The sequence below is a fragment of the Miniopterus schreibersii genome (genome assembly GCF_964146895.1).
Source record: "Miniopterus schreibersii genome assembly, chromosome: 10".
In the NCBI taxonomy this organism is placed as follows: Eukaryota; Metazoa; Chordata; class Mammalia; order Chiroptera; family Miniopteridae; genus Miniopterus; species Miniopterus schreibersii.
Genome location: NC_138110.1, coordinates 18,347,460 through 18,373,635, shown reverse-complemented (window position 1 = coordinate 18,373,635; position 26,176 = coordinate 18,347,460). Strand labels below are relative to the sequence as shown.

Below are 26,176 nucleotides of genomic sequence, written 5' to 3'. Positions count from 1 at the left end.
GTCAGGCCTTGCATGTTTTACAAATTCTTGGGGCACACCAGTTGAAAATCGCTGCCTTAGAGTTGAGGTAGAGGCTGTTTAGCCATAGCAGAGATACCATGGGGGACAGAACAGTGATATACTTAGGAATTCTGATAAAAAAATATTAAGAAACATCTAAAGGTAATCTCATAGTAACGTTCAGGAAGGCAAATGGGCATTTTTATTAATACGCAGGTAGCCAGCCTGAAATACACTGTGTTCAAGTTAATAGCATCGCAGAAAATGCATCCCTCATGGTGCCTACACAGGCAGGTTCAGCCCAGACAAACAATGCTATAAATGGTAATTGGGAGTGCTGTTATCCAGATCAGAGTGTGCCTCAGGTACCATTAACAGCAGCACTCTCCCTGCTCTGTTTTGTTTTTCCAACCTGAGAATCGACATTTTTATTAAAATTAGTCTTGCATTAAAAATATATTTAGTAATCACATTTTTCTCTCAGTCAGTTAACAATGCTCCTGTCCCCCAACCAAATGTCCTTGGCTCTCTTCCCTGCTTAATTACTAAAAGTGGAAACAATCACACAAATAGCTTCTCCACTGCATAAAATAATTCTATGTGTGCCTACTACTTAAAGACCTTTGCCAGAAACAATATAGTTAAACTATTATCAATCATGGTCCGTAGTTGTTAAAACTCAAAATCCTTAAATGATATTGCAATTTAGGTGGACTTAAACCTTTCATGACATGTTAGCCTAATAGTTCTTGATTAATTATTTGCAAAATTGATCTTTGACCATTTCTCATTGCAGTGTAATATGAAAACTTCCACCAAAGATACTATTAAACAATGGAAAAGAATTCCACTGGAGTTTTCATGACATTTAAATATACCTAATGACTCACCATACTTATGCTACTACTGTTGTATTACAACGCTTACAAGGATGAAAACAGTTACCACACTGCTATTAAATCCAAATTTATTCTCATTATACAACCTTATATTCAGCCATGTAGTGTAGAATTTTTGGAATTAGGGGAAAAAATTACTTATCCCAGAAGGAGTTTCACTTTTTTTCTCTCTTGCATTTGAGTTATAACTCAGTTGAATGGTGGAAAGGGCAAATGTATCTGAACCAAATTTTTTGTCTTTTTCAATTAATTCATAAAATAACAAACTAAAATCCCACCCAATGTGGATTTTTAGATAGCTGTGAATAGTTAAAAACAACAACAACAACAACTAACGTTCATACTGGTTAAGAAAGGAAATGCAGAGACGGGGGATAAAAATTTTCCTATGTGGGATACGAATAGCTTAAAATGTTCCTCTTTTGATGCTTTATAACAGAGTCACTTGTTCATAAGATCCTGAAACTTGCCTTAATTTAATATAATGGAACAAAATAATATTATTTGGCTATCATATGTAAATCATTCTGCTAAGACTTTTTTGAGGTCCATGCATGGGAGAAATAAGCATTAGACTGAGTCTGCCATACCTCCTTCATGACCCAAAGCAACTTGCAATTTGCTACCCTTTACTGTACTGGAAATGATACAGCTATATGTCAATTGTTGTCACTAGGTCATGAATAACTTGAAGGCAGGTACTATTTCTGTGTCTTCTTTATCTTTGTGTAGCTATGCAAACTCAGAGATACTACAAATTTCACGTTTCTTTATTCCTCTCAAGTCAGCGTTGGTTATTATCTTAGCTTGCCTGTACTCTTACAGGTTGGTAGCTTTGATTTTGTGCTAAATTTGAGAACTTGGATGTTTTCTGGAGTTAGGAAGCTTGGGTCCTAGAATGCAGCCTACCTAGATATTTTATGCCATCCTCCTAGTGCTGAAGAAAGACACTTTCTGGTATTAATGAATCTTAAATCCTTTCCCTAGATTGGCTCATCACACCATCTAAGAACTTCCTTTTCTTCCTCAATCCTCTTGGAAAGCCTAGCACAATCCACTCAAATTTAGATTTAAAACAAAGACAGGAAAGGATGTGGTTATAGGAAACTTAGACTTTTGGTCAATAATTAAGCCCCACTCTACCCCTATTGAAGTAGGACCACAAAGTTTTGGCTACCTTTGTAGACTAGGAGAGACAAAAATAGAGAGAGAAGCACACATTGACATCTGAATATATTTTCTAGCCATATTGATACACCTAGTACAAATAAGATTCTTCTGCATAATAGATACTCAATAAAGAGGATTGAGTGGCTAAATAAGTGAATGGGACTCTTTTGATGGTAAGAACAAGGGGTCTTTTGTTTTCATTTCCATTTTAATACTTTACCTAGCACTCAGGATTAGCATTATGCATGAAAGATAGGAAGCACTCTTGTTTGAGCTGGAAATAGTATTCTATATAATTATAACAAAATTTGGCTATTTTTGGACCTATTACTATGACTCCCAATCTATCTTGTTACTAGCCAGAGGCTATGTTGTAATAACTGTCCTAAAATTAATATGTGCATTTTCTTTCTAGGTGAAGTTAAGTGGATTCCGCATTCTAACTCAAAGGAAAGATGCTTCTAATGGGAATGTTAGGCTCCATATTAGTGGAGGAGATGTTCTATAACAGGGCACTGTGTTACTGTTCCATTCTCTCACTTCATTGAGACCTACCAATAGCAACTCTGTTGAAATGCATTCCTGGGAAACACAATGAAGTTGAATGCACATATTAGCACACTAGAAATCAGGTGGCCTAGACTTTATCTCTCACCCTTCTGAGCAGTGGTCTTACATCCACAAATGGGGCTATGTGACCTGTGTATTAGATCATGGGCCTCTCTTGAAGTCCCTTTCTGCCATATGCTCATTTAGAATCTGGATAAAAATTTTTCCTAGACTATGAACTTATTTTTGTGTAGTATATTATATTAGGGTTTCCCAACTTTTATGATTAAAAGTAGCTTTTGTTAACTCTGAAATACCATTAGAAATTGCTAAAAATGCAGATCTCTGGAGTGTGAGAGATGAGATGCCAATTCTTTCATGTTATAAGAGGCATCACCGGTTTGGATCAGATGGAAATGACCTTGATATATACCAGTAGACACAAATCATTTGGTTTATTCAAATTTTTAATAAATAATAAAGTTTGAGTTGAGAAAGTAAAATCAAGCTTAACGGAATAAGTAAGATTAAAAAACAAACAGATTTTCAGAGAAAAATAAGGCAGAATGCATGTTTTAGGATTTACCAAAATTACATATCCTAGAACAAATTATTTCTAAAGAATTTGACTTTTTTAGTAGGTTAAAGTATTCTGAAGATATTTTCAAGGAAACAGCTCCTAAAGGGTCTTATACTTTTTAGAGTATGTGTTTTTACTTATATTGGACATTTTAAATCAGTATATAGGTGTGTGTGTGCGTGCATGCATGTGCAGGTTTAACTAATTTTAATTTTCTGTTAAGCTATTCTTTAAAAAATTCAATGTTTTTCATGGAACTGCTCTAGGAAATATACAAACTCACTGACAGACAGTGTTATTCTGTGCAATATGCATACATTGCTCTGGAGGTCAGCCACAGACTTTCCTGTTGTTTGGATGCCAGAAAATGTTTTGACAGAGAAATGATACAAAACACACGTTTGTCTTTGGAATAATTTTTTAACGCTGCAGAGACTTACAGTCTCCTCCTACCCACTCCCCAACCCCCCAACAAAGTCTTGTAGAACCACAAAAGGAACAAGACAGAAAGAAAGAGAAAAATGCTTCTAATTTTCCCTTTATAAATTCATTTGCAGGAAAAATAGAGAGAAAAGAAAACATATTAGAAGCTCTTTTACTTGAGGGAAAGATAATTACTGGTAAATAGTTAGACCAAGTGTCTATTTTTCCTGTTTGACTTCCCTGTTGTCAGTTCTTGGATATGATACAGGCACCTATTGATCTAATCTTTCTCTCATGATATATGGGGTTATTTGTGTTTTGAGAAACATATTTTGCATGCATGGCATGAATCTGTTTTGAAGAAAATTTGGAGTTATAGGTGCATTATCTTTTATGCAAAAATGTTTCTAGGAGTTAAGAACCTATAGTCCTATACACTGAATCTGTGGGATCACTACCTACCATCGAGTTTTATATTGGTAGAAATAGAAAAATATCGACTTCCCACATTCAATACTTTTGCATTCACATGGAAAAATAGGTCAGGAAAACAGGTAACCCCTCGGGGATAAAGATTTAGTGTTCTGTGGGCTACTGTGAGAGGTTGAGGGTACAGAGTGCACTGAGCACACGGCTGCTTTTCTGAGCAGAACTGTGAGCATTGAAGCTGACGGCTGGGGAAAGAAGTTAATCATAGAGGAAAACTTGCAGTTCAAGTCAGACTTGAGGTGGAAGTGGTGACTCCCCGAGAAAAGTCCCTCTGGCTCTGTCTGACTTTTCTCAGCAACCCACAGAGAATCTAAAAAAATATATAATGACATACCTGGTTCTTCACATAGGTTTCTTAATGAGCTGAGAATTCTCTGCCTCGCTCTGCCTTCTATACCAGTTCAAAAGAACCAGAGTCTCCAGGGAAGTTAGGACCCATTGCACTCAACCTAACCCAGAAGGGAACGTAATACTTTGTAGAAATACAATGTGTGGGTGAGAAAGGCTCCTCCAATATGGCATGATGAAGTTGCTGAACTGGAAAAACACAACCCTGGTTAAACCTAATTTTTACCCACTCTGATCTTGAATTTCTGAAGCCAAACATGAGTGGGGCAAAACACAGGACTTTGCTCACTGGCTCTCTTAATGTTAACATGACTGCTGGCTTCCAGAGGGCCTTGATGGTGCTTGGTGACCTATGTTCCTTACCCCATTTGATCTCCCAGGCACCTGTGAAACTATTTCACAGTGTTTCCTTTCTCCTTACTTACCCACCTCCGTCTCAGCTGATGTTGTTGCTTTGCATTTCACTGAGAAAGTGGAAGCCATCAGAAGGGAACATCCATATATTTGATATTTGTCAGGCCAGCGTCTGTGCCCCACACATTCTTGCTTTCCTTCTCTATGACCTGACCTAACACTAGGCCCTCCACCCATGCACCAGCTCCATCCCTTCTTGGGGACGTAAGGGCATTGCTTCAGCATTTGTCCTCTCTCTTTTATACATCATCTATTATTTTCCCTCTCTGCTAGGTCATCCCTAACCAACATAGAAACATGAGGTAATTTTCTTTTCTCCTAGCTTAAAAAAAAAAAAAAAATGAGTTTCATGAACCCACATTACCTCCAGGCATCACCTTGCCCCTATTTTTTTTCTTTGTTTTTTTGCTTGTTTATTGCAAAAGTTCACTAAAATGGTGTCTTATGCAGGCAGTCTATCTCCATTTCTTCCTCTACTAGTTCAACCAAACTTTCCTTCTCAAAGTCTCCAGGGACCTTCATGATTTTTTTTTCTCAGGCCTTAACTTCTACAATCTATCATCAGTATTTGACATGGTTGGCATACCTTTCTTCTGAAAACCCAACCTTCCTTTCTCTTTTGGGACACTTTGATGGCCATGCCTTTTCAATCACATTTACTAGTTTCAGCCCACCTTCCTGATGCCAAATGCTGAATTTTCCCAGCTCTCGGTTCTCACTCCACTTTTCTTTTCCTGCATGATACCTACCAGTTTCTTTAAGTATTATCTATGTATTGATAGCTTTCCATAAATTATTTCTATCCCAGAATTCTTCCCTCAGCTCCAGGCTCACTCATACTCTCTTTTGATGTCTAGTAGGCATCTTATAATTAACATGGTAACCAAATTTTTCATCCCTCCCAGAGCCTTTCTATTTATTCATCTCTCTCGAGAAATCTGCCCCATCTAGCTATACAGGAACTGCATCATTGCAGTTGTAAAGGCTAAAAAACAGTCACTTAGGTTTATTTATTTTTGCCACTCACATCTCGCCTCCAGGCTGTCTACAGATTCTTTTGACTCTACCTTCTAAGCAAGGTTAGGATCTAGAACCCACAGTGTCAGTGTGCCACCCTGGCTGGTTGCTCTAGCTTCCTAACTGACCCCCTTAATTTTTCCCTTGTTCCTCTGCATTCTGTTCTTAACTCCAGGACCAGAGTTGTCCTAATAAATATAAGACATGCTAGGTTACTTCTTTGTGCAAACCACTAATGCTTTTCACACTCCATCAGACTGGAAACTAAAGCCCTTAAAATAGTAAACGAGGCCAAAGAGACGCTGCTTCCGTGAGCTCACCTCCTGCCCTTCTCCCCCTTGCTCACTCCACTCGGGCCCTGCAGCCCACTGTGCTGGTTCTTAGATGTTTCAAGCACACCCCCGCCTCGAGCTTTGCTGTTCCCTCTGCCTCAAGTGTTCTTATCCCCAAACACTCCCTTCTCACTAATCTAGTGAGTCCCACTCTCCCACAAGGCTTCAAACGCCCTTTCCTCCTTTACATACTTACCTTTTTTGTAACCCTTAACATCACTCATTCTATTTTCTGTCTTACTAAAAGTGGAATTCAAGCTCACTGAAGACAAAAGCTTTATTTTGTTTTCTATTGTATCCCCAGGGCCTAGAACAAGGCCTAGGATGAAGATTTTAGATCTGGTCTAAAGATTCTTGATTTCACTATTCACAGTATTATTTGGTCAAAGTGGACATAATTAGACTCTCTAATACTATGTAGAAAATTGAGAATGAAGTTTATATTATAATCAAAATTCAACATAATTGTGATTTAGGAGAATATCAAAAGCTCAAGATTCGTCTTTCAAATATTCTTGTACTTTTGGGTCAAAGAGCAACGTTATAGCAAAGTAGGGAAAAACTGGAAATAGCATAAGTGAACAATAGTGGGGCCGCCTCCATTCCTCAGTATGTTTGTAAAATGGGGAGTTAGGCAGCCTTTGCAAATGTCACTATCGTTTTTAGTGGCTTCATATTCATCCACAATTAATTTAAGTAATCTAGTCATTGTAATATATATTTTTTCCAGTTTTTCTTCTTTGTAAGCAATAGTAACAGGCACACCTATACACACTTCTTTTGAATTTGCCTAATCATTTTCATGGCATTCATTCCTAGACTTTTTGCCAAATGGGATCCAAGCTTTAAAAATATATGTTACTGGCTCAAATATTTTTCTGTGAGTTTTTTCTGTAGGGAGGTTGGGTTTAGCCATTCTTTACTTAGCCCGTTTAGCATTTCACTGTTATAAATAATACTTCAGTGAACACCGTCTTTATAACTCCTTGTCTCCAACTCTACTCATTTCCATCAGTTACATTCCTGGATGCTGGACTACTTAGTAAATGGGAATACACATATTTCTAACCCTAAAAAGGACTGTTTTTAAATCTCACAAAATCACCTTATAAAAAAGAGTATCAGTTTATCTTTTCTTCAGGATTATATAATGGTGTCTGTTTCATTTCAACCTTGCAAACACTTGGTATTATCTTTAAAAATAATAGGTTTTAAGATGTTAAAGACATTAAAAAATCTCTACTGGAATCAGTTAGGATATGTACCTACACAATTTCTGGACTGGTCGGTTCTGCTATAACACTTACTGTGAAAATGTGAATTTGTTCAAGGAAATTGATATAGCCGAGAAGAAATGTAGTATAATGCAAATTTTGCATTTTTATATATGTCATTTTATCTGCAAGAAAAAATAGGTGAGTAGAGAAAACTGCCCCCACCTGAACCAAGTCATGCAGGAATATAGAACCCAGACATCTGCTAGCTCCCTTAATTCACCATGCACATGAGCCACGCCTACCCACATCTGATTGCACAACTTTCTATCTGATGTCAGATAATAGTCCTTCTGCCACTTTATTAGAGTGTTCAATTTAAAAAAAAAAAACATGTCTCATGATAGCAAAACTGATATACATAATATGAATTTAACATATGCCAGATGTTACATTTACACTGGGGTTATTTGTCTGTTCGTCAGTACCCTAGGTAAGCAGCATTCTATTTTAGAATCTCCCTGAATCACTGGTGAAGGCACTGACAAATTCACTATTCAGTACATGTGTCCCCAGCCCTCTATCTGCTCCTTAATTGTACATGGAGTAGGCAAACTTGAGACAGCAGAAAATGAAATGGAAAGGGATCTGTTCAGCGCATTTGGTGTAAGCATTATTGGAACCGAATTTCTCTGAAAAATATGCTTTAGAGTCTGGGAGATGAGTTCTTTTAAGCATTGCTTCCCATTTTGGGTATAATTGAATCCTTTAGCTCCTTAGAAATATAAAGATTAGTTCAAACTTGATATGTATTTTCAAGGTAGCTGGTAGTAGCATGGCATTCATATCAATCCTTCAAAACTCAGCAAATAGAGTTATTTTCATCTGTTTCAAGCAAGAGTGCTGGTATTCTCTTTAAACAGAGTAAATGATTTTGGGGACATTAGAAAACAGCCTTTACTCAAAGGAACATTGCCAACTCAATCAATAATGCCTAAATAGTTCAGCGTGACAGTGAGAGATTCAACTCAAGTACAGCCATCTCTGGATTTGATTTCCCAGCACCCTAATTTAGATTCAGGTACAAATGGCATCAAGTCCTCCTAGGAGAAATTTAAGGACAAGGAAACTGACAATGAGCAGTTGATGAAAAAAGCTGAGAGTGATCCAATTAAAAGTAAACAGTAGTACTGGAAGAAAGGCCATATATTGCAGACCGTCAAATGCCCTTTTAATATGGCACCATACCTGTGTGTGAGGGTGCTGGGAAGAGCTGACATCAGAGATAGTTATTGTTTATGGTCATGAACTTTATTTGCACAGCCTGATCCCATTATCACTCTGCATCTCTTAAGACACATCCTAGTCTCTTAAGAGTCTTTACCCTAAGCCTTGAGTGGAAGATTATAGGAAGGTGGTACTTACATGACTGAACCACAATTTACTAACTCTGAAGGAATGAACCATAAAAGTACAGAGAGTACAAAGAATAGGTAGCAACAAATATAATCTCTGGTAAGGTAAGAAAACTGCATGGTGCTATTTGAAAGTCAAGCAGACCTGTGCCTCATCCTAGCCTTCCTCTTAATGGGCTGACTTTATAGAAGAAGCCAATTAGCCATGACGATCCTCACTTGATTAATCTGTAAAATCAGTACTGATGAGAACACTTTGGAGGATTTTGTAAGAGATTTAATGAGATAAAGTTGTGTGAAAACGTTGTATAATGTTTGGCACTTGGAAAGCGTGGGGAATGGAGGCTAATAAGAATGCAAGGAAACAAAGGAAAACGCATTGTGTCAGAATCCCACCTTTGGAAACAGATCTATCTCCAGAACTAAACTCTAGCGATAAAACCAAGTAATAGCTCTAGGGATAAAACAAAGCAACAGACTTCTCGTGTTCTCCATGTTCTCATTTGTAAAGTTAGAAAATAAGAGACAAGTAATCTTAGTTCTCTCTCTTTTTTGGGGGAAGAGTATCTTCACCCAAGGATATTTTTCCACTGATTTTTAGAGAGAGTGGGAGGCAGAGAGTGGGGGGGGGAGAGAGAAACATTGATGTGAGAGAGACACATTGATTGATTGCCTCCCACATGATCCCGGGGCTGGGGATTGAACTGCAACCCAGGTATGTGCACTTGACTGGGAATCAAACCCATGACCCTTGGGTGCACAAGTCGATGCTCTAACTACTCAGCAACACCATCCAGGTCTCTCTTTCCTTTTTGATGTTTTAGGCTACTGATTATTACTGATATTAATCCTATGTATATAACAATTTATATTGTCTCATCTTGGGCTGCTATAACAAAATACCATAAATGAGGTGGCTTAAACAACAGACATTCATATCTCACAGTTTTGGAGGCTGAGAAGTTCAAGATCAAAGTATCAGCAGATTTGGTTCTTGGTGAAGTACTCTTCCTGGCTTGCAGATGGCCATCACCCTGCTGTGGACTCACATGACCTCTTCTTCGTGTTTACATGTGAAGAAAGAGTGAGATCTCTCTGTCTTCCTCCTCTTATAAGGATACTAATTTTATCATAAGTGTCCCATCCTCATGGCCTAATCTAAATCTCATGACCTCCCAAAGTTCCCACCTCCACATACAATTATTTTAGGGGTTAGAACTTCAACATGTAAATTTGGGGGGTACACAAACATTTAGCCCATGACACCTATATACTATCGCTAAGGCAGGAGTTTTATAGAATTTTCTCTTATCCCCCCAAAACCCTCCATTAGATAGTTATTCATGTTCTTGACAGGTAGAAGCTAAGCCTCAGAGAGGTGAATTGATGATCCGAAAGTCTCATAGCCACTAAGTGGCAGAGACAGCATTCTGACCTATGGTTGCCTTTGTGATCACTCATCTGGGGCTCTTTCAGCTACCCAACACTGTGCATTTTAACACCATTAAAGTAAGATTCATAAAGCATCATTCAGATGAGATGTTGACAGAGGTTACTCAGTTGGTGAAGGCCGAACTGTTCTTGAATCGCTAGAAACACTTTTTAAAAAAAAAAAAATTCAAACATGCAAAGAAAGAACACTTTGTATTAGAAAAGATGACATTTCAGGGGATACAATTATTCATCAGCCAATCAGCCATCACTTCAGGGAAAGAAAGATCTGGAAGAAATATTGAGGTCACTAAAACAGAGAGCTGTTTTACTGATCCATTCCATCTTGCATGCATCCATTAACCTCCGAAGCTTCTGGATAGATTTATTACAAAATGTCTGTGTCTCTATCCAGCAATGTGGAGATTTTTGGGTTTTTTCCTTCAGAGCCCATTGATCAAGCTCTGTATTTACACTTTCCACTGGTGTGCCCTATTTTAACATCCAGATCTCTGGGTAGCACCAAGACTATGTATTTCTAAAGGATGACAGGAATTTTGTCTCCCCACAAGTAATCTCTAGTTATTGATTTTCCTTGGAAATGGGAACATTTATACAAATTCTGACTTTTTTATAGTCTCAAAACAATGAGAATTATAGAGCCTATTCTTTGAATTGGCCCTCCGTTGCTCAACTTTGATTTTCCCTGAGGAATAATGGCCAGAGGAAGATCCGTACTGTGCTTTCTTAGCCAATTATATTCTTTGAGGGGATGGAGAGGATATCCAGTTCATATTTTGATTTTTGTTTGTTGAGGTGTGAGAGGTCCCAGATGACTTCTACTAAGTCCACGCTGTGGCAAAGATCGGAAAGAGGCTTCCTGACTGCACTTGTGCGCCGACCAGGAGGCAGAACTCCCTGCCATGTCCCTTTAGGTCTCCCACCACATTTTCCTGTTGCAGGAATGGGGTGTCACTCTGTCTTCTCTAACTTGGTGAGACCCCAGGGAATTTTAGATCCTAATCACTAGGAACATCGAATTGTCAAATCCCGTGGATCCTTCTTGTTTCTCCTTTATGGTCCAGTGTACTGCTCTTTTATTATAGCAATGACCACAGCATGTGGATTTAAAAAATATATTCCTCCTCTTTCCCATTGGACTGTCTATTCCTTGAGGGCATATATATTGTTCTTGTATCATTGGTGTCTAACACAGTGTCTAACATGTACATGCTTTGTTAGCAATTGCTAAATTAAGTAAAATTGTGTTGCAATAGTAATCGCAATAGCAGTAGAGACTGCAAAAAGGCAGCAGACACTACAGAGGTGGAATACCAAAGCTTGACAATGATTAAATGCAGGGTATGAAGGAAAGAAAAAGTCAAGGATGAATGATACACTGTTGCTCCTCGATCTCCATTTATGATAGGATTACATTTCCGTAAACCCATAGTAAGTTGAAAATATCAAACTGGGAAGTGCACTTAATACATCTAACCTACTGAAGATCATAGCTCAGCTTAGCTTACCTTAAACATGCTCAAAACACTTACATTAGCCTACACTTGGACAAAATCATCTAACACAAAGTTTATTTTATAAGAAATGGTTGAATGTCTCATGTAATTTTTCATGGGTATCACTTTCACACCATCTTAACTTTAAAAAATTGTAAGTCAAACCATTGTAAGTCAGAAACCATCTGTAAATAAGCTGGATGACAGAAGTAAAGCACAGCAATGGGTTTGATGAGATAATAAGTGCTTCATTTTATTGAACAATTACAATGTGCCAGACACTGTTTAGTGCTTCACATTTATTATCTCACTGAATCTCCGTACAATAACCTGTTCTACAAATGAGCTACTTCATTGAGATGCTGAGTAATTAGTAAGGCCAGAAGCTGAATTAAATTCTATTTCTCTGTATTCCACAAAACCAGAGTTTCTCAAAATATGATCCAAGAATTCCCCAGATTATACAGAGGTGGTGGTTTAAAATGCATATTCCTGGGTCCCACCACAAGCATGACAGTGTGGAGCCAAAGATTCTGTATATTTCAAAGCACTCCAAGCAACTCTTATGCCAGCTCAAGCTTTGTCAATATTGTATTCAATTCAATGTAGTAAACCTTTATGAAACTGCTATAATGTTCTAGAACTTGGCTCAGGCTCTGCAGATATTTAAATCAACATAATGTCTTCTCTCCAGGAGCTACTAGACTAATGGGAAAAAGAATGAAGAAGAAATAGACCATCAAAACACATTGTAAGAAATGCCTGACTGGCTATGGGGAGCACCTAAGGGGAACTGAGTCACGCTGGCTAGTGGTAGACAAAAAACAAAGTTGGAAACAGCCACCAGTTAGTTATAAATTTAAAACTCACAAGATAAGTCAGGATTAAATATGGTGGTCATTCGTTTAGAGATGAAAGTTGAAAGATTCAGGAGGTGACAATGCTAAGAAAGAGATTCAAAACCAGGAAAATACGAACAAAACTTTGGAGATTACTTCTCATCTGACATTTTCTTCTTCAAAGCCTAGCACCCTGAATGGGTGGGCCACTCATTAGCATAACCAAGGAAATGGCCCTTTTGAATGGCCTAGAAACTTGATCACTCCATGAGTTTTCTTTGCTGAAGGAGAATTTTGAAAATGATTTGCCTAACTTAACAGTCACGCTGACTTTCTGTACAAGGACTGTGCTATACCACTGAATGCCAAAGTTGCATTTCAGATAGTCTATTTCCAAAATGCATGCCTTAACAGTTTCATTATTCTAATTTAACTCTGAATTAGATGCTTTGCACTACCGGGTTCTAGTAAACAATTAATTATGTGGATTAATGAGAATCCACTCCTATTATTCCTCCATGAAACCCATCTACTCAGTATTCTCGGATGGCATTTAACCCATCCAATACCTGGCTGCTAGCTGGCCTGTAATTGCCCAGCTGGAGGCAAAACAAACAGAGTGCTATAAATTGTGAAATTTCCCTGAACAGAATAGGTAAAGGCCCTGACAGCTTCAGACATGTTTCATAAAGAGCTCAATATTATTATTCTTGTCTATTCATATCAGAATATATTGAAAAATTAATAAAAAAGAAATTGCACTTGAGAACAAGAACCATATATAGACACAACAATAAGGTTGCTGGGAAGCATCTAATAACATGTCAGAGGAGAATTTGGAGTTGGCATAATTTTGCCTCCTACAATTCCTTGTTGTATAAAGCAAAAGCAAGAGAGTCTTTATCTTAGTTGGCAAAAAAGGGAAATTAAGATTTTCCTTGTTCAGGAATCAGGAAGTGATTGTATAGGTCATTAAAATATTTCAATTACATACTTGATATGTATTTTTAAAGGCAGCTTGGTATAGCCACTAGGGAAAACAGTGTGGAGATTTCTCAAAAAATGAAGAATGGAGTCCTCATATGACCCAGCAACCCCTCTTCTGAGTACATCCCAGAAAAATTTGAAAACATTTATTCTCAAAGGTATCTGTACCCCTATGTTCACTGCAACATTATTCACAGTGACCAACACACAGGAACAACAACAGTGTCCTTCGATAGATAATTGAATAAAGACTATGTGGTACATACACTACTCAGCCATAAGAAAAGATGAAATACTTCCATTGCAGCACCATGGATGGATCTTGAAAATATCATGCTAAGTGAAACAAGTGAGACAGAAAAAGTCAAGAACCAGATGATTTCACTCATTTGTGAGATATAAAACAAAGCAAAAAATGAACTAAGATAATGAACAACAAAAACTGCTTCCTAGAGGGAAAGTGGAGTGGTGGGGGGAGGTAGTAAAGAGTAAGGGTTTCAAATATATGATGACAGAGGAGAATTGACTTTGGGTGGCAAACACACAACGCAACATACAGATGATTTATTATTAATGTACACTTGAACTCTGTATAATTTTATGAAGCAATGTTACCCAATACATTTAATAAAGAAAAAAGACCTAAAAGTAGTTTGGTAAAAAGTAAAGGCCATTGGCTGGAATTCAGGAAGCTGGGTCCTGATATTGCCTTTGATGTTTACAAGCTGTGTGATGCAGTAGAAATGCCAGTTATTCTTAATTTCTTCATCTGTAAAATACAAGAGATGGACTAGATATCTAAGATCTTTTATAGCTCCCACCAATAAAGAAATCAACACTTATTTCAGCACTCATTATATTTTAGGATATAAAGTAATAACTAAGTAGGCACAAGGTAATCACAACCTACATTTCTACTCTACCTGACGTTGAAGTTTATTTTAAAAGCAAAAACATCTTCTTATATGTAACTTGTAACTTGACCTATAACTTGGTGGATTTATTTTTCTTTCCACAATGCAGTAATTAATTGTGTATCAGCTTTAAAAAATATATGTGCAGAAAAGTAGAAAAATATTCAGATTTCCGTGTGAATTTTTGTTATAGGCATATCAATGAATATCAAAGCATTCAAGGGGATATATACGGCTATTGAATGTAGATGTTTGTAGCTGTGTATATGTTGCATGCCTGGTTGCAAAGTAAAGGATTATGTTGATTTATATGACTGCTTCTGTTTGTCATATGAACAGGAATTAGATGTGTATACAATGACAAACATGACATAAATATGAATGACAGGCATGAAAATATACCAAGGACTTTTTTTGAAGCTTAGGAGAAGCACATATGTTTTTAATCAGAATCCAAAGGTGGATTATAATCTTTGTAACTAGTTCCATTTCAATTGATGAATAATATAAGTAAAATTATGCAAATACTTGAAGGAATGAGAAGATACAGAAAGAATTCTGTAGTATTTGAAGAATTATATGAAATATTTCTTCAAGCTTTTCTTTCCAACTATTTCCCAGTGAGCTTTGGTTTGTAAGAAGGTTTCAGAAGAAAATGCAAAGACCACAATATAAGAGCACAGTGTCTCTTAGAGTTACATTTTGGCCCTTGTTTTTGGTGAGCGTAGATGGGAAGATGAAGTGTTTCCCTGAGGCCTGAAGAGTGTTAGTCACAGGAGAGAATGCTGAGGGTTACAGATTGTTTTGTGCCAGTACTGACTGCTAGATCCCAAATAACACATGTGGCCAGATATTCCTTACACAAACACGGAGGCATACACACATGTCCATGCACACATATATGTATATATTTGTTTATGATACACAGGGTCCTATAAAGTATAAGACCCAGGACAGGGGTTTAAGAGTGTAATTCTTAGCGGTCAACGAAAATTGCTAAATCTCTCTTGATGTAGATTGCTGTCAAATATGTAGTAGGTCTTGCTGTTTTTTATCCAATGCACACCTTTATCATTTGCTGGTAATACATTACATTTTAAAATTTGATATTGATTCTTTTAACAAAAGTGAACTTTATGAACTCTGAATTTTTAAATCCAACTGATCACTAAGAATTGCATGCAAATTTTATAAGCATTCCTTCATGGATTTTAAATATTAGGAAATGCCCCCAATGCCACTTTCCTTTACTAAATACAAGAGCCATTCAAGTTCATAAATGACTAGTCTGTGGTGAGATTTTATAAATCACACACACACACCTTTTCCATGGTTTCTGAAATCCATGCATGTAAAGCAGTGAAATTACTCTTGAGATTGACTGGTCATATCTGTAGGGTGATAGTTAAGGTCCCTTGAGGTCAAAAAAGTAGGAATACCAAAGGCAGAAAGAGCCTCAAAATTAGAATATAATCAGTGCTGGAAGTACCCTTTCACCAAGTAATCATAAAAGTAAATAATTTGGCCCAGCCAGCATGGCTTAGAGGCTGAGCATCATCCTATTGATCCAGGAGATCAAGGTTTGATTCCCGGTCAGGGCATATGCCAAGGTTGTGGGCTCGATCCCCAGTCGGGGACATGCAGGAGGCAGCCAGTCAATGGCTCTCATCATTAATGTTTCTATCTCTCTCTCCCTCTCCCTTCTCTCTGAAATCAATAAAATAATATTTTTTAAAAAGTAAATAATTTATGTTAGTATGAAAGGAATACTGTCATTTTGTAGCAAGGCGTTGAACCTGTCTTAGAGTCTTTCTGATTTTTATGAGAGACTTAGATTGGTATTTATTGTTTTATCAATGCATTAATTCTAGCTAAATATTATTTTAGTGGCAGAATAAAGAGCAAACTGACAATTATATTTTCCCTGTGTGTTTTTTAATATCAACTCTATATAAACTGTTTATGCAGAAGAGTGTTGGATTAACCATATATACTCTCATGTTAGACTCAGAATTGTAAAGCTGGAAAAAAGCTTGGGGCTGATTTATTTCCTTTGTTTTAGCAGCAGGGAGTGTTCTTATGCAGCTTAGGTTACTATGGAAGCTCAGTACATACACGTGATCAGCACGGTGCTCGTTTCCTTGAAGGTATTAAAGGGTGGGAGAGTAACATCACGATCATCCCCTCCCCAGCAACAGTTGAAGGGCTTCCAAAGAATCTGAACACATGGATTCCAAACTAATCGTCTAAATTTTTAAAGTAAGAAACACTTTGAAGGCAAGAAAAGCTAGGAGCTCAGTGTCCATAGTCTGCCCTACAGTAGCGTCGGAACTGGGACTCGGAGTTCAGGACTCTCCCTTTTCTTACATGGTGGTTTTCCCAGGTCATCCTGCCACATCGTCTCCCCTCACCAGATCTGAGGTAGAACACCTTGCTTTGCTCTCCACCCCATGGTTTCCCTTAAGGGTTCCTGTGCTCTTGTCACCAGCAACAAGAGTTTCTCTGAAGTTCTAAGCCCCGGTGGAGAAGAATGATAAAAGAAAGGAAGGGAAGGGAAAATGTTTACCTGCTATTTATATCTCTGCACTGTTTACACAGGCTCTTAGAATCTAGTAGGTTCTTCTATTCAAAGCTAGAGCGGTGAGCCCTCCCAGAAGGTAGATTTCTAATTAATATATTTTTAATCATTGGAAATTTTAAAAATACAAAAAAGGAAAAGAGATATATCTGTACTTCCATAACCACTGTGACATCTCAGAATATTTCTTTCCAGAGTCCTTTTTTAAAACTGTTTTAGAAAAATCAGTCTGTTAATCCTATGAAAATAACCCATGTGAGTTTAAAATCCTCTCAAATCTCAGCGTTCCGTAGATCCTACTAGTAGTTGGATGGTTAGGTAGAAATACATTTATAACAATGCGATCATGATAGATACTGTTTTTAATCTTTTTAAGTTCATGTTTTATTTAAGGACATGATTGATGACATTCCTACTATAAAACTTCTTTTATAACAGTGATAGGCAGTCTCATCTTCTCCCTGCCTTCTGATCTCGGTAGTTATATTATTAGTTATGTCCTGTTCAGGTGTTGAACAATTGAATTCTCTTCAGTGATCATTATTTAAATTGTGTTTATTTTAATTTCTGTATAGGAACCGATTCCTGTACTCATCATCAGTCCTTTTATCACAATACCTAATTTTTATTTTGATGGTACTGTTAATTGCCTGGATTTTGTCTTCGGATTTATTTTAAAAGTGCTACATTTTCTGAGCACTTTTATAGTTGAGAATGTGGCTTTGTAGATAAAACAATCATATATATATATATGTGCGTGTGTATATATATTTTATATATATATGATGTTTTGGGGTAATATTGCTCCATTCTGCCTTGTATTTTACTACATGGGAACTTGATTTCCCCCTTACCCTTCATAGATGGATTTTTATTTTGATTTTGCTGTCTGGGTGTTCAAATAATTTGTCATTCTCCAGATTCAATAGCTCAAATATATGTTTCAGTATTAAGAATTATATATTCAGTGTCCCAGGAATGTGGTATAGTCTTGTAATCTGGAAATGTAGGTTTATTTTTCAGAGAAAATTTCCAGTTATTTCATCTGTGAATGCACCTTCTGTTTCCATGTGGGCTTGCTACATCAAGAATGCCAGTTATCTTAGTATTGGATCATCTTTGTTTGTCTTCTTCTAGTGCAAGCTTTGCCCTAATTACTTTAGTCCTGTTGCCTTTTCATCTACGTTCACTGATTATCTCATTTCCTTTGTGTGGTAATTTGATTTTTAGTGCTGTCAGTTATGTGATTTATGCTGTTGAATTTATGTATTGGCGCTCTAATGATGTTGTTTTGGTCCCTGATTTGTTTTCTTGGGTCTGCTACCTCCCTTTTCATTTTATTCTTCTGTTTTATCATGTAGTCTTTGACCTCTAGTTTTATTGAATTTATTTTCACATTAAATGAATTTATTGTGCGAAGCAACTTGAGGAAGTTCCTTCTGTTTTACCCTTATATTTCCTTCTGGGTTGAGTACTTTGTTTCTCTCTCTCTCGTTATTGTTGGCTGTAGTATATTTCCATATTTCCATGTACATCTTTTACCTTGCTCATGTGTGGGTGGCTCTGTCCACACACTGTTTGTACTAATGTAGATGAAGTGACCTCTAGACTTATTTACCACCCTTCTTAAGACCTCTTGGGCTCCTGTTTGAAGGCTGGATATTTCAGGTTTATGCATTTTTTAATAAACTAGCAGGAACGGTCATGGAGCCAGGTCAGTTGAAGCAGCATTCAACCTCTTTGACAACACCCAGCTTTGTTGGCTGGTGCTGTCTCCAGTCCTCTTCTCTAGGGAAGGGACTTGTCCTCAGGTTTCCATGGAAGCCCAGGAGCCTTCTCCTTAGTCAGTCTCATTTCCTGTGTGTCTCTCCAGCAGCCACTACAGCTCCTCCTCACTCAGAAAAGGGAAAACCTAAGGCTAGTCTTAGGTCTCTCATTGCTCCAGGCTAGGAGGTATTACTGAGAATAGTAAGCCTTCTCCCCAAACTCCAGGGCAGTTTCTAGGATTTTATAAAAGTTAAATTTATTGGGCTAACAATGGTCAATATGAACATATAAGTTTCAGGTGTGGGTTTCTATGTTACAAGATCTGTATATTGCTCTGTGTGCCTACTACTCAGTCATAACTTCTCCCATCACCCTATATTAATTAAGACCCCCTTGACTCTCCACCACCTTCCCTCAGGCAACCACTACACTACTGTTTGTATCCACGAGTTTCAGTTTATATCCCACATATGAATGGAATCATATAGTTCTTAGCTTTTTCTGACTGATTTCACTTAGCATAATATTTTCAGTGTCCATCCATGTTATTGCAAATGGCAGTGTTTCATCTTTCTCATGGCTGAGTAGTATTCTACTGTGTACATGTCCCACATCTTCTTTATCCAGTCCTCTATTGCAGGACACTTTGGTTGTTTCCATGTCCCGGCCCCCATGAATAATGTTGCAGTGAACATAGGGGTACATATATCTTAGTGAATACATGTTTTCGAATTTTTCCAGTATATACCCAGGAGAGGGATTGCTGGGTTGTATGGTAGCTCTGTTCTTAATTTTTTGAGGAATTGTCAAAATGCTTTCCATAGTGGCTGTACCAGTCTATATTCCCACCAGCAGTGAATGAGGGGTCCCTTTTCTCTGCAACCTCTCCAACACTTGTTATTGCTTGTCTTGTTGATAACAGCCACTCTAACAGGTGTGAGGTGGTATTTCATTATAGTTTTGATTTGCATTTCCCTAATTGCTAGTGAGGTCAAACATCTTTTCATGTATCTATTGGCTGTTGGTATCTCTCTTTGGTGTCTATTCAGGTCCTCTGCCCACTTTTTGATTGGGTTGGTTGTTTGGTGTTGAGTTTTATGAGTTCTTTATTTATTTTGGAAATTAAACCTTTATTAGAGGTACTGTTTGCAAATATCATCTCCCACCTGGTTGGCTGCCTGTCTGTTTTGTTGTCAGTTTCTTTAGCTGTGCAGAAGCTTCTTAGTTTGATACGGCTCCATTCATTTATTTTTGCCTTTACTTCCCTTGCCTTTGGAGTCAAGTTCATAAAATGTTCTCTATGACCAAGGTCCATAAATTTGGTACCTATGTTTTCTTCCATGTAACTTATTGTTTTGGGTCTCACATTTAGGACTTTGATCCATTTTGAGTTAATTTTTGTACATGGGGACAAGCTGTAATCCAGTTTCATTCTTTTGCATATGGCTTTCCAGTTTTCCCAGCACCACTTATTGAAGAGACTATCTTTACTCCATTGTGTGTTTCTGGCTCCCTTGTTAAAAATTATCTGCCCATATACATGTGGTTTTATTTCTGAGCTCTCTATTCTGTTCCACTGATCTGTGTGTCTGTTTCTGTGCCAATGCCATGCTGTTTTGATTACTGTAGCTCTGTAGTATAACTTGAACTCAGGTAGCTTGATACCTCCAGATTCATTCTTTTTTCCCAGGATTGCTTTGGCTATTTGGGGTCTTTTGTGGTTCTATACAAATCTGATGATTTCTTATTCCATTTTTTTTAAAAATAACATTGGTGTTTTGATGGGATTGCATTAAATCTGTACACTGTTTTGGGTAATATGGCCATTTTAACTATGTTGATTTTTCTAATCCATGAACATGAGATATTTTTCCATTGTGTTGTGTCTTTTTGAATCTTTTTAAATAATGCTTTGTAGTCTTCAGTGTATAGGTCTTTCATGTTCTTTGTTAAGTTTATTCCTAGATATTTTATTATTTTATTGCAATTGCAAAAAGGATTATATTTTTCATTTCTTTTTCTGTAGTTTTGTTGTTAATATACAAGGAGGCAATAGATTGTTGTCTATTGATTTTGTATTCTGCAGCTTTACTGTATTTGTTTATTATTTCTAAGAGGTTTTGGGCAGAGTCTTTAGGGTTTTCAATACACAGAATCATGTAGTCCACAAAAAGTGACAGTTTTACTTGACTATTTGGATGCCTTTTCTTTCTTTCTCTTGCCTTATTGCTCTGGCTAGGACTTCCAGAACTATATGAATAAGAGTAGTGAGAGTTGACATCCTTGTCTTGTTCCTGATCTTAGAGGAAAAGCTTTCAGTTTTTCACCATTGAGTGTGATATTAGCTGAGGGTTTATTACATATGGCCTTTATGGATTTAAAGATAGATAAGGAACTAAATCCTACTCTGCCTTTCTGCTCTACTCCAGAAGTGTCTGTTTTGATTTTTTTTTTTTTTTTTTTTTTTTTTTTTGCATTTGACTATACTTTCTTTTCTTTGTTTGGTTGCTGCGGTTGATTTTCATATATCTGTGTGCATGCACTGAGACTTTTTATTTTATTAGGTATTGGGGGAGGGACTTTTTATTTTATTAGGTATTGGGGTATTAGTTATGTGTTAGAATCCATTATCTTTTCAGTTCAATGTGCAGAAAGGTTCCCTTATAGAACATCTATTAAAAAGAAACTCAACAAATGCATTTCTAAAGTAATTTACTCTAACTTTTCAGTGTGCATTAAAGTATACACAGAAATAGCTCTCCTGCATGATAGAAACATTTTTTTTTAGTCTTTTAAAATATCTACATATTTTATCTCAAATACTGATAGGGCCTAGTAGAAAAGATTATTTAAGAGAAAATATCTCCCAAATGTCTGTCAGTATGTAGTGTTAGGAACTGGATAAGTTTCTTTATATAGTGATTATTTCTGTCATCATATAACACATGAGTTACCATTTTTATCTTGTTTTTCTTAGCATGTTTTCATTGCCTTCAATGCTCAAATTGAAAATTGGACAAAGAAAGATGTTCCTAAATTACATATGTATAGATGTATATTTTTCTATCTATGTATGTATGTGACATTTTAAATATATATATTCCATATGATCATATAGTTTACATAGAAGCATATAGAAATACACACACACACCCACACACACACACAGTTGTTGCAGAGCTGCCAATAACTACTGAAGGCTATTGATAGCACACAATCAAGTTTCCAAAGATTTGGCAATAACATCAGTATGTACATAGAATGAGGACCTTGAGATGATCCTCCTGAAATTTTTATCACTGGTTTGCGTCTCACAACATCATTCTCCCAATTTGGTCCTAGGCTCCACAATTAAATAGAGAAAGAAAATGAAAGCTCAGTGTGGACTTAGAATGAAATAAACCCTGAGTACAGAAAGAGCTGGAACTGAGGAAGGCTAAGAGGACTATTTATCTAGATAAAGACAATTGTGAGGAGAGACCTGAAATAGTTTTGAAGCATATATAAAAGAGTGGAAAATAAAAGTTGACAATCAGATATTCTTCATCCCCGTAGCGCATAGACAAGAATTTTTAGATAGGAGGAAAACTATTTTGGCATATTGTACTCAAAATAAGAAGTATCAATGGGGTGTAGAAAATAAAATCAAAAGATCTATTTTTTTATTTTTCTAAGATGATTAAAATATCATCTTTGCCAAATGTATAGCAGAAGAGCTTATAGTTTAATGCTTCTATATGCTATTATTGTGATTAGTGTTAATTATAGGGAGAAAGTGCACCCTTATGTCTTTCATGTATTCCCCACTTGGCTTTCCCACAGCTATGACTCATTTGAAGCCAGGAAATGACTGAACGCCAAGGGTTTGGCCTATGGAGACTGATCCCTACCCATGCTTGTTTATCTAATAAATATTTACTAGCACCTATCCCCTGTTTGGCCTTGGGGACTCAGGGATAGATAAGGCGGTCCCCGTCCTTAAGAAGTTAATAGCTTAGTGAATTCTCATTCAGATGGCTGCCACAATGGGATGAATTGCTGTCCAGTCACCCGCTTTTCTGTCATGTAGTTTTCAGTAATAATATATTTGCCACTTAGGCTTACCAATATGTCAGGACAAAAGTAGTGCACATTCTGGCAGGTATTAACAGGACCCAAACAATCTCTCTCGCTCTGGAAACAATCATTTTCAGACTACATTGAAGCACTTCTTGAAATAGAAAATGCTAAGAATAAAATCCATAGCTTAAAAGACCATTTTTTCCCCAGAACAATGGCAGCGCCAGTCAATGTTAGTGGAACAACAATCAAGTGTACTTTTATTTCCGATGTGGAACACATTCTAGTCACTTAAGAGCAGAACCCAACTTCACCCAACCTAATTTTTTTAGGAAAGTACAGACAGATATGTGTAAGAGACCATTCAAATAGAGCATGAATGCAAATCTCAGCAACCAAGCCTATGGGGGAGGACAGGTGTGTAGATAGGAAAGAGAAAACTAGAAAGAAATATTCATCAGATTTCAAGTCATTTGTTACATAAGAATAAGCCTGGAGATAAGTGTTGGATTGGGCGCCTGGTTAAGAAAAGAAGGATTATGCATTTAGTGATCAAGTTAGCTGAAAGAAAGTTACTTTGGTAACAAAAGTTGGGGCAGGAAGAACTGAAACTATGAAGTGAAAGAAAAATTTCTAAACTGTACGTTGAGCAGTCCATTAGAAACATGATTCCGTAAAACTAGGATTTGGTTGAGGTACATTTAACATGGAAGCCTGAGTTGATATATGGAATATTTTCCATCCTGTGATATGCTATCTCTGAATTTACACTCAATACCAGATTGCTCTCTCTGTAGTAATGTGAATGTAATTACATGTGAAACCATGGCTCCTTAAAATGAAACTATCTTTTGATACAATTGTGACCCAGAATTTAAAAGTACCCATTTGTTTTGGATATAGAGGTAGCCCATTGGTTGGCAAACATATTTTAGGCATTTGGTGTGGTCACTCCTTCAGATATTTGCATTCAAGAGAATATTAATAGGCTTATGTCCACTCTTTCAACAACAAAGAAACTAACTCCAAAGGGCCCGGAGAGGTGGAGAAAGGTGCTATGCTCCAGAGAAAGGAGCTGGCCTTCCACTGTTCTCAAGGTAGACATGCAGCCACTCAAGGATCATACACTTTTTATATTCCTCCTAACAAAATCTCACCAATTTGTTCTTTTCCTTGATTCTTTATCATCCACCACAGCGATCTGTGGTACCTATTGCTCATTTAAACGATCTGCTTAACTTGAAACATAACTTTGCAATTTCAAAGAGCTGTAGTAAGCCTTTAGAATGTATAGAATCTTCAAAAGTCAAAGTAATATAGAGAGTATTAATTATGTGTGTGTGTGAAAGAGAGAGAAATGTCGATGTGAGATACATCAACTGGATGCCTCCCCTGCGTGTCCCAACCAGGGATTGAACCCTAAACCTAGGTATGTGCCCTGACTGGGAATCAAACCAGAAACTTTTCAGTGTAGGGATGACACGCCAACCAACTGAGCCACACCGGCCAGGTATTTCTGATGTTTTTTTGAATCTTTGTCAGTGAATTTGGCATTATAAAAAGTCTCTTACTAATATTATTAACATTTATAAATAAATAATTTTAGCCCAGTATACAATGAGGACACATACTCTTTAGAAAAGTTCTCGGACATCATTTTTTTCATGTCTTTAGTTTGGGAATATTAATGCCTCCCTGCCGAGTCATCTAAATCAATTTTCCACTGTGAAAGATTAAAGAACTTTGAAAGTTGTTTAGTACTAGAGGTCCAAATATTTAGTTAAATATCGGGAAAATAAGACAGGGCAGGAGGGAGGGAGGAATTGTGATTAAGTAGAAAAACCAGAACTTAAACCCTGGGAGCTTGCTACTAACTCTCCCGTCAAAGATTATACATTCACTTGACATCAGAGGGGTTTTGCTGATGATGGCTGAAAAGAGCGAAATATGGTGGTTACTCAAAGGAGCAAAAATTGGCATTCCTTGCTCGTTAAGCATAACAACACAGAGGAAAAAATACAATCTAACTTTAACTACGGTTACTAAAAATGCGTATCTCTGTCTTAAGTAAAAAGATCAGGGTCGTTGCCTCAGTGTCAAGTTAACCTGGGTCTCAGGCAATATTCGTATTCAAATCTGACATCACTTTAAGATTCCCTGCGGAAGAAGATGAACATTACTTTTTAAAATGTTCCTCTCCTAGGCAGGATGTTGAGGGACCAAGCCTGGGAGGTCCATGAGCAAAGGTGTGTTATATTATGTTTGTAATTTTCTTTCAATTGCAAATTTCCATTATAGAATTATAGTAGTATGGTAATTAAGACATTAAATCAAACTAGTATATCACAAACCATGCTGAGGAAATGATAAAACAAATTGCTAGGACAATAGAAATATGTCCACTGTGAAGATTGCAGTCAGTTTTCGTACCCTATTACCACAGCCAGTTTCAACAGGGAATGAGTCTATCCCATTAACTAAATCCTACTGAAGCTCTAGAATTATAGGAACACTAAGCTTTATTTTATACGCAAGGTTGTCTCAGTCCTATCAGTATGTCTTTATTTGCTTTATCAGCATAGTTTTCATAGCTTTATGTACTTTTTCCGTGTAGGTCAATTGGATACAAATACTTGGATATTCAGAATGTTTTTTCTATGTAATATTTTTTCCAAACGTGTTTTTCTCTCTCTCTTTTCTTGTGGCAAAACACCATTAGCTGAAACTGTTGAACTGCCTTTGGCAGGAGGGGTGGGCGGTGGGAATAGATGTGCTCTACAGTAGTTCTTGTGTAACGAACTAAGGGTTTAGGGGAATTATTTGCATTACAAATATGTTCTACCCCAGAGCAGTGTTTCTCACTCAGTAAAAACCTTAGGACACAGATTCACATCTCCGCCCACTCACTTTTGTTTTCTGTCTTTGCAGTTCCGCCATGGTTTTTAAACCATCCTTCCAACCTCTATGCCTATGAAAGCATGGACGTTGAGTTTGAGTGTGCGGTCTCTGGAAAGCCTGTGCCCACTGTGAACTGGATGAAGAATGGAGATGTGGTCATTCCTAGTGATTATTTTCAGATAGTGGTAATTACCTTTTCTCATATTAGCTTGACAACCCCATTCATTGTTCACTGTGTTTTCAGTTGTTTTCCTGTCCTGGGAAGAAGGTTCCTGTTGGGCATTTTTATGATGTGTTTAAAAAAAAAATTGTCCTAATAAAGCAAATGAATCTAGA

At 37.1% G+C, this 26,176-nt stretch overlaps 1 protein-coding gene across 1 annotated transcript in view; it reads left to right on the top strand.

Annotated features, from left to right (window-relative positions):
• Positions 1-26,176, top strand: part of DCC (DCC netrin 1 receptor) — a 957,719-nt gene that overhangs the window by 561,706 nt on the left and 369,837 nt on the right. The window contains exon 6 of the mRNA XM_081150263.1: positions 25,871-26,025. Within this exon, the coding sequence (XP_081006389.1) occupies positions 25,871-26,025 (155 nt within the window). The remainder of the gene's footprint in view (positions 1-25,870; positions 26,026-26,176) is intronic.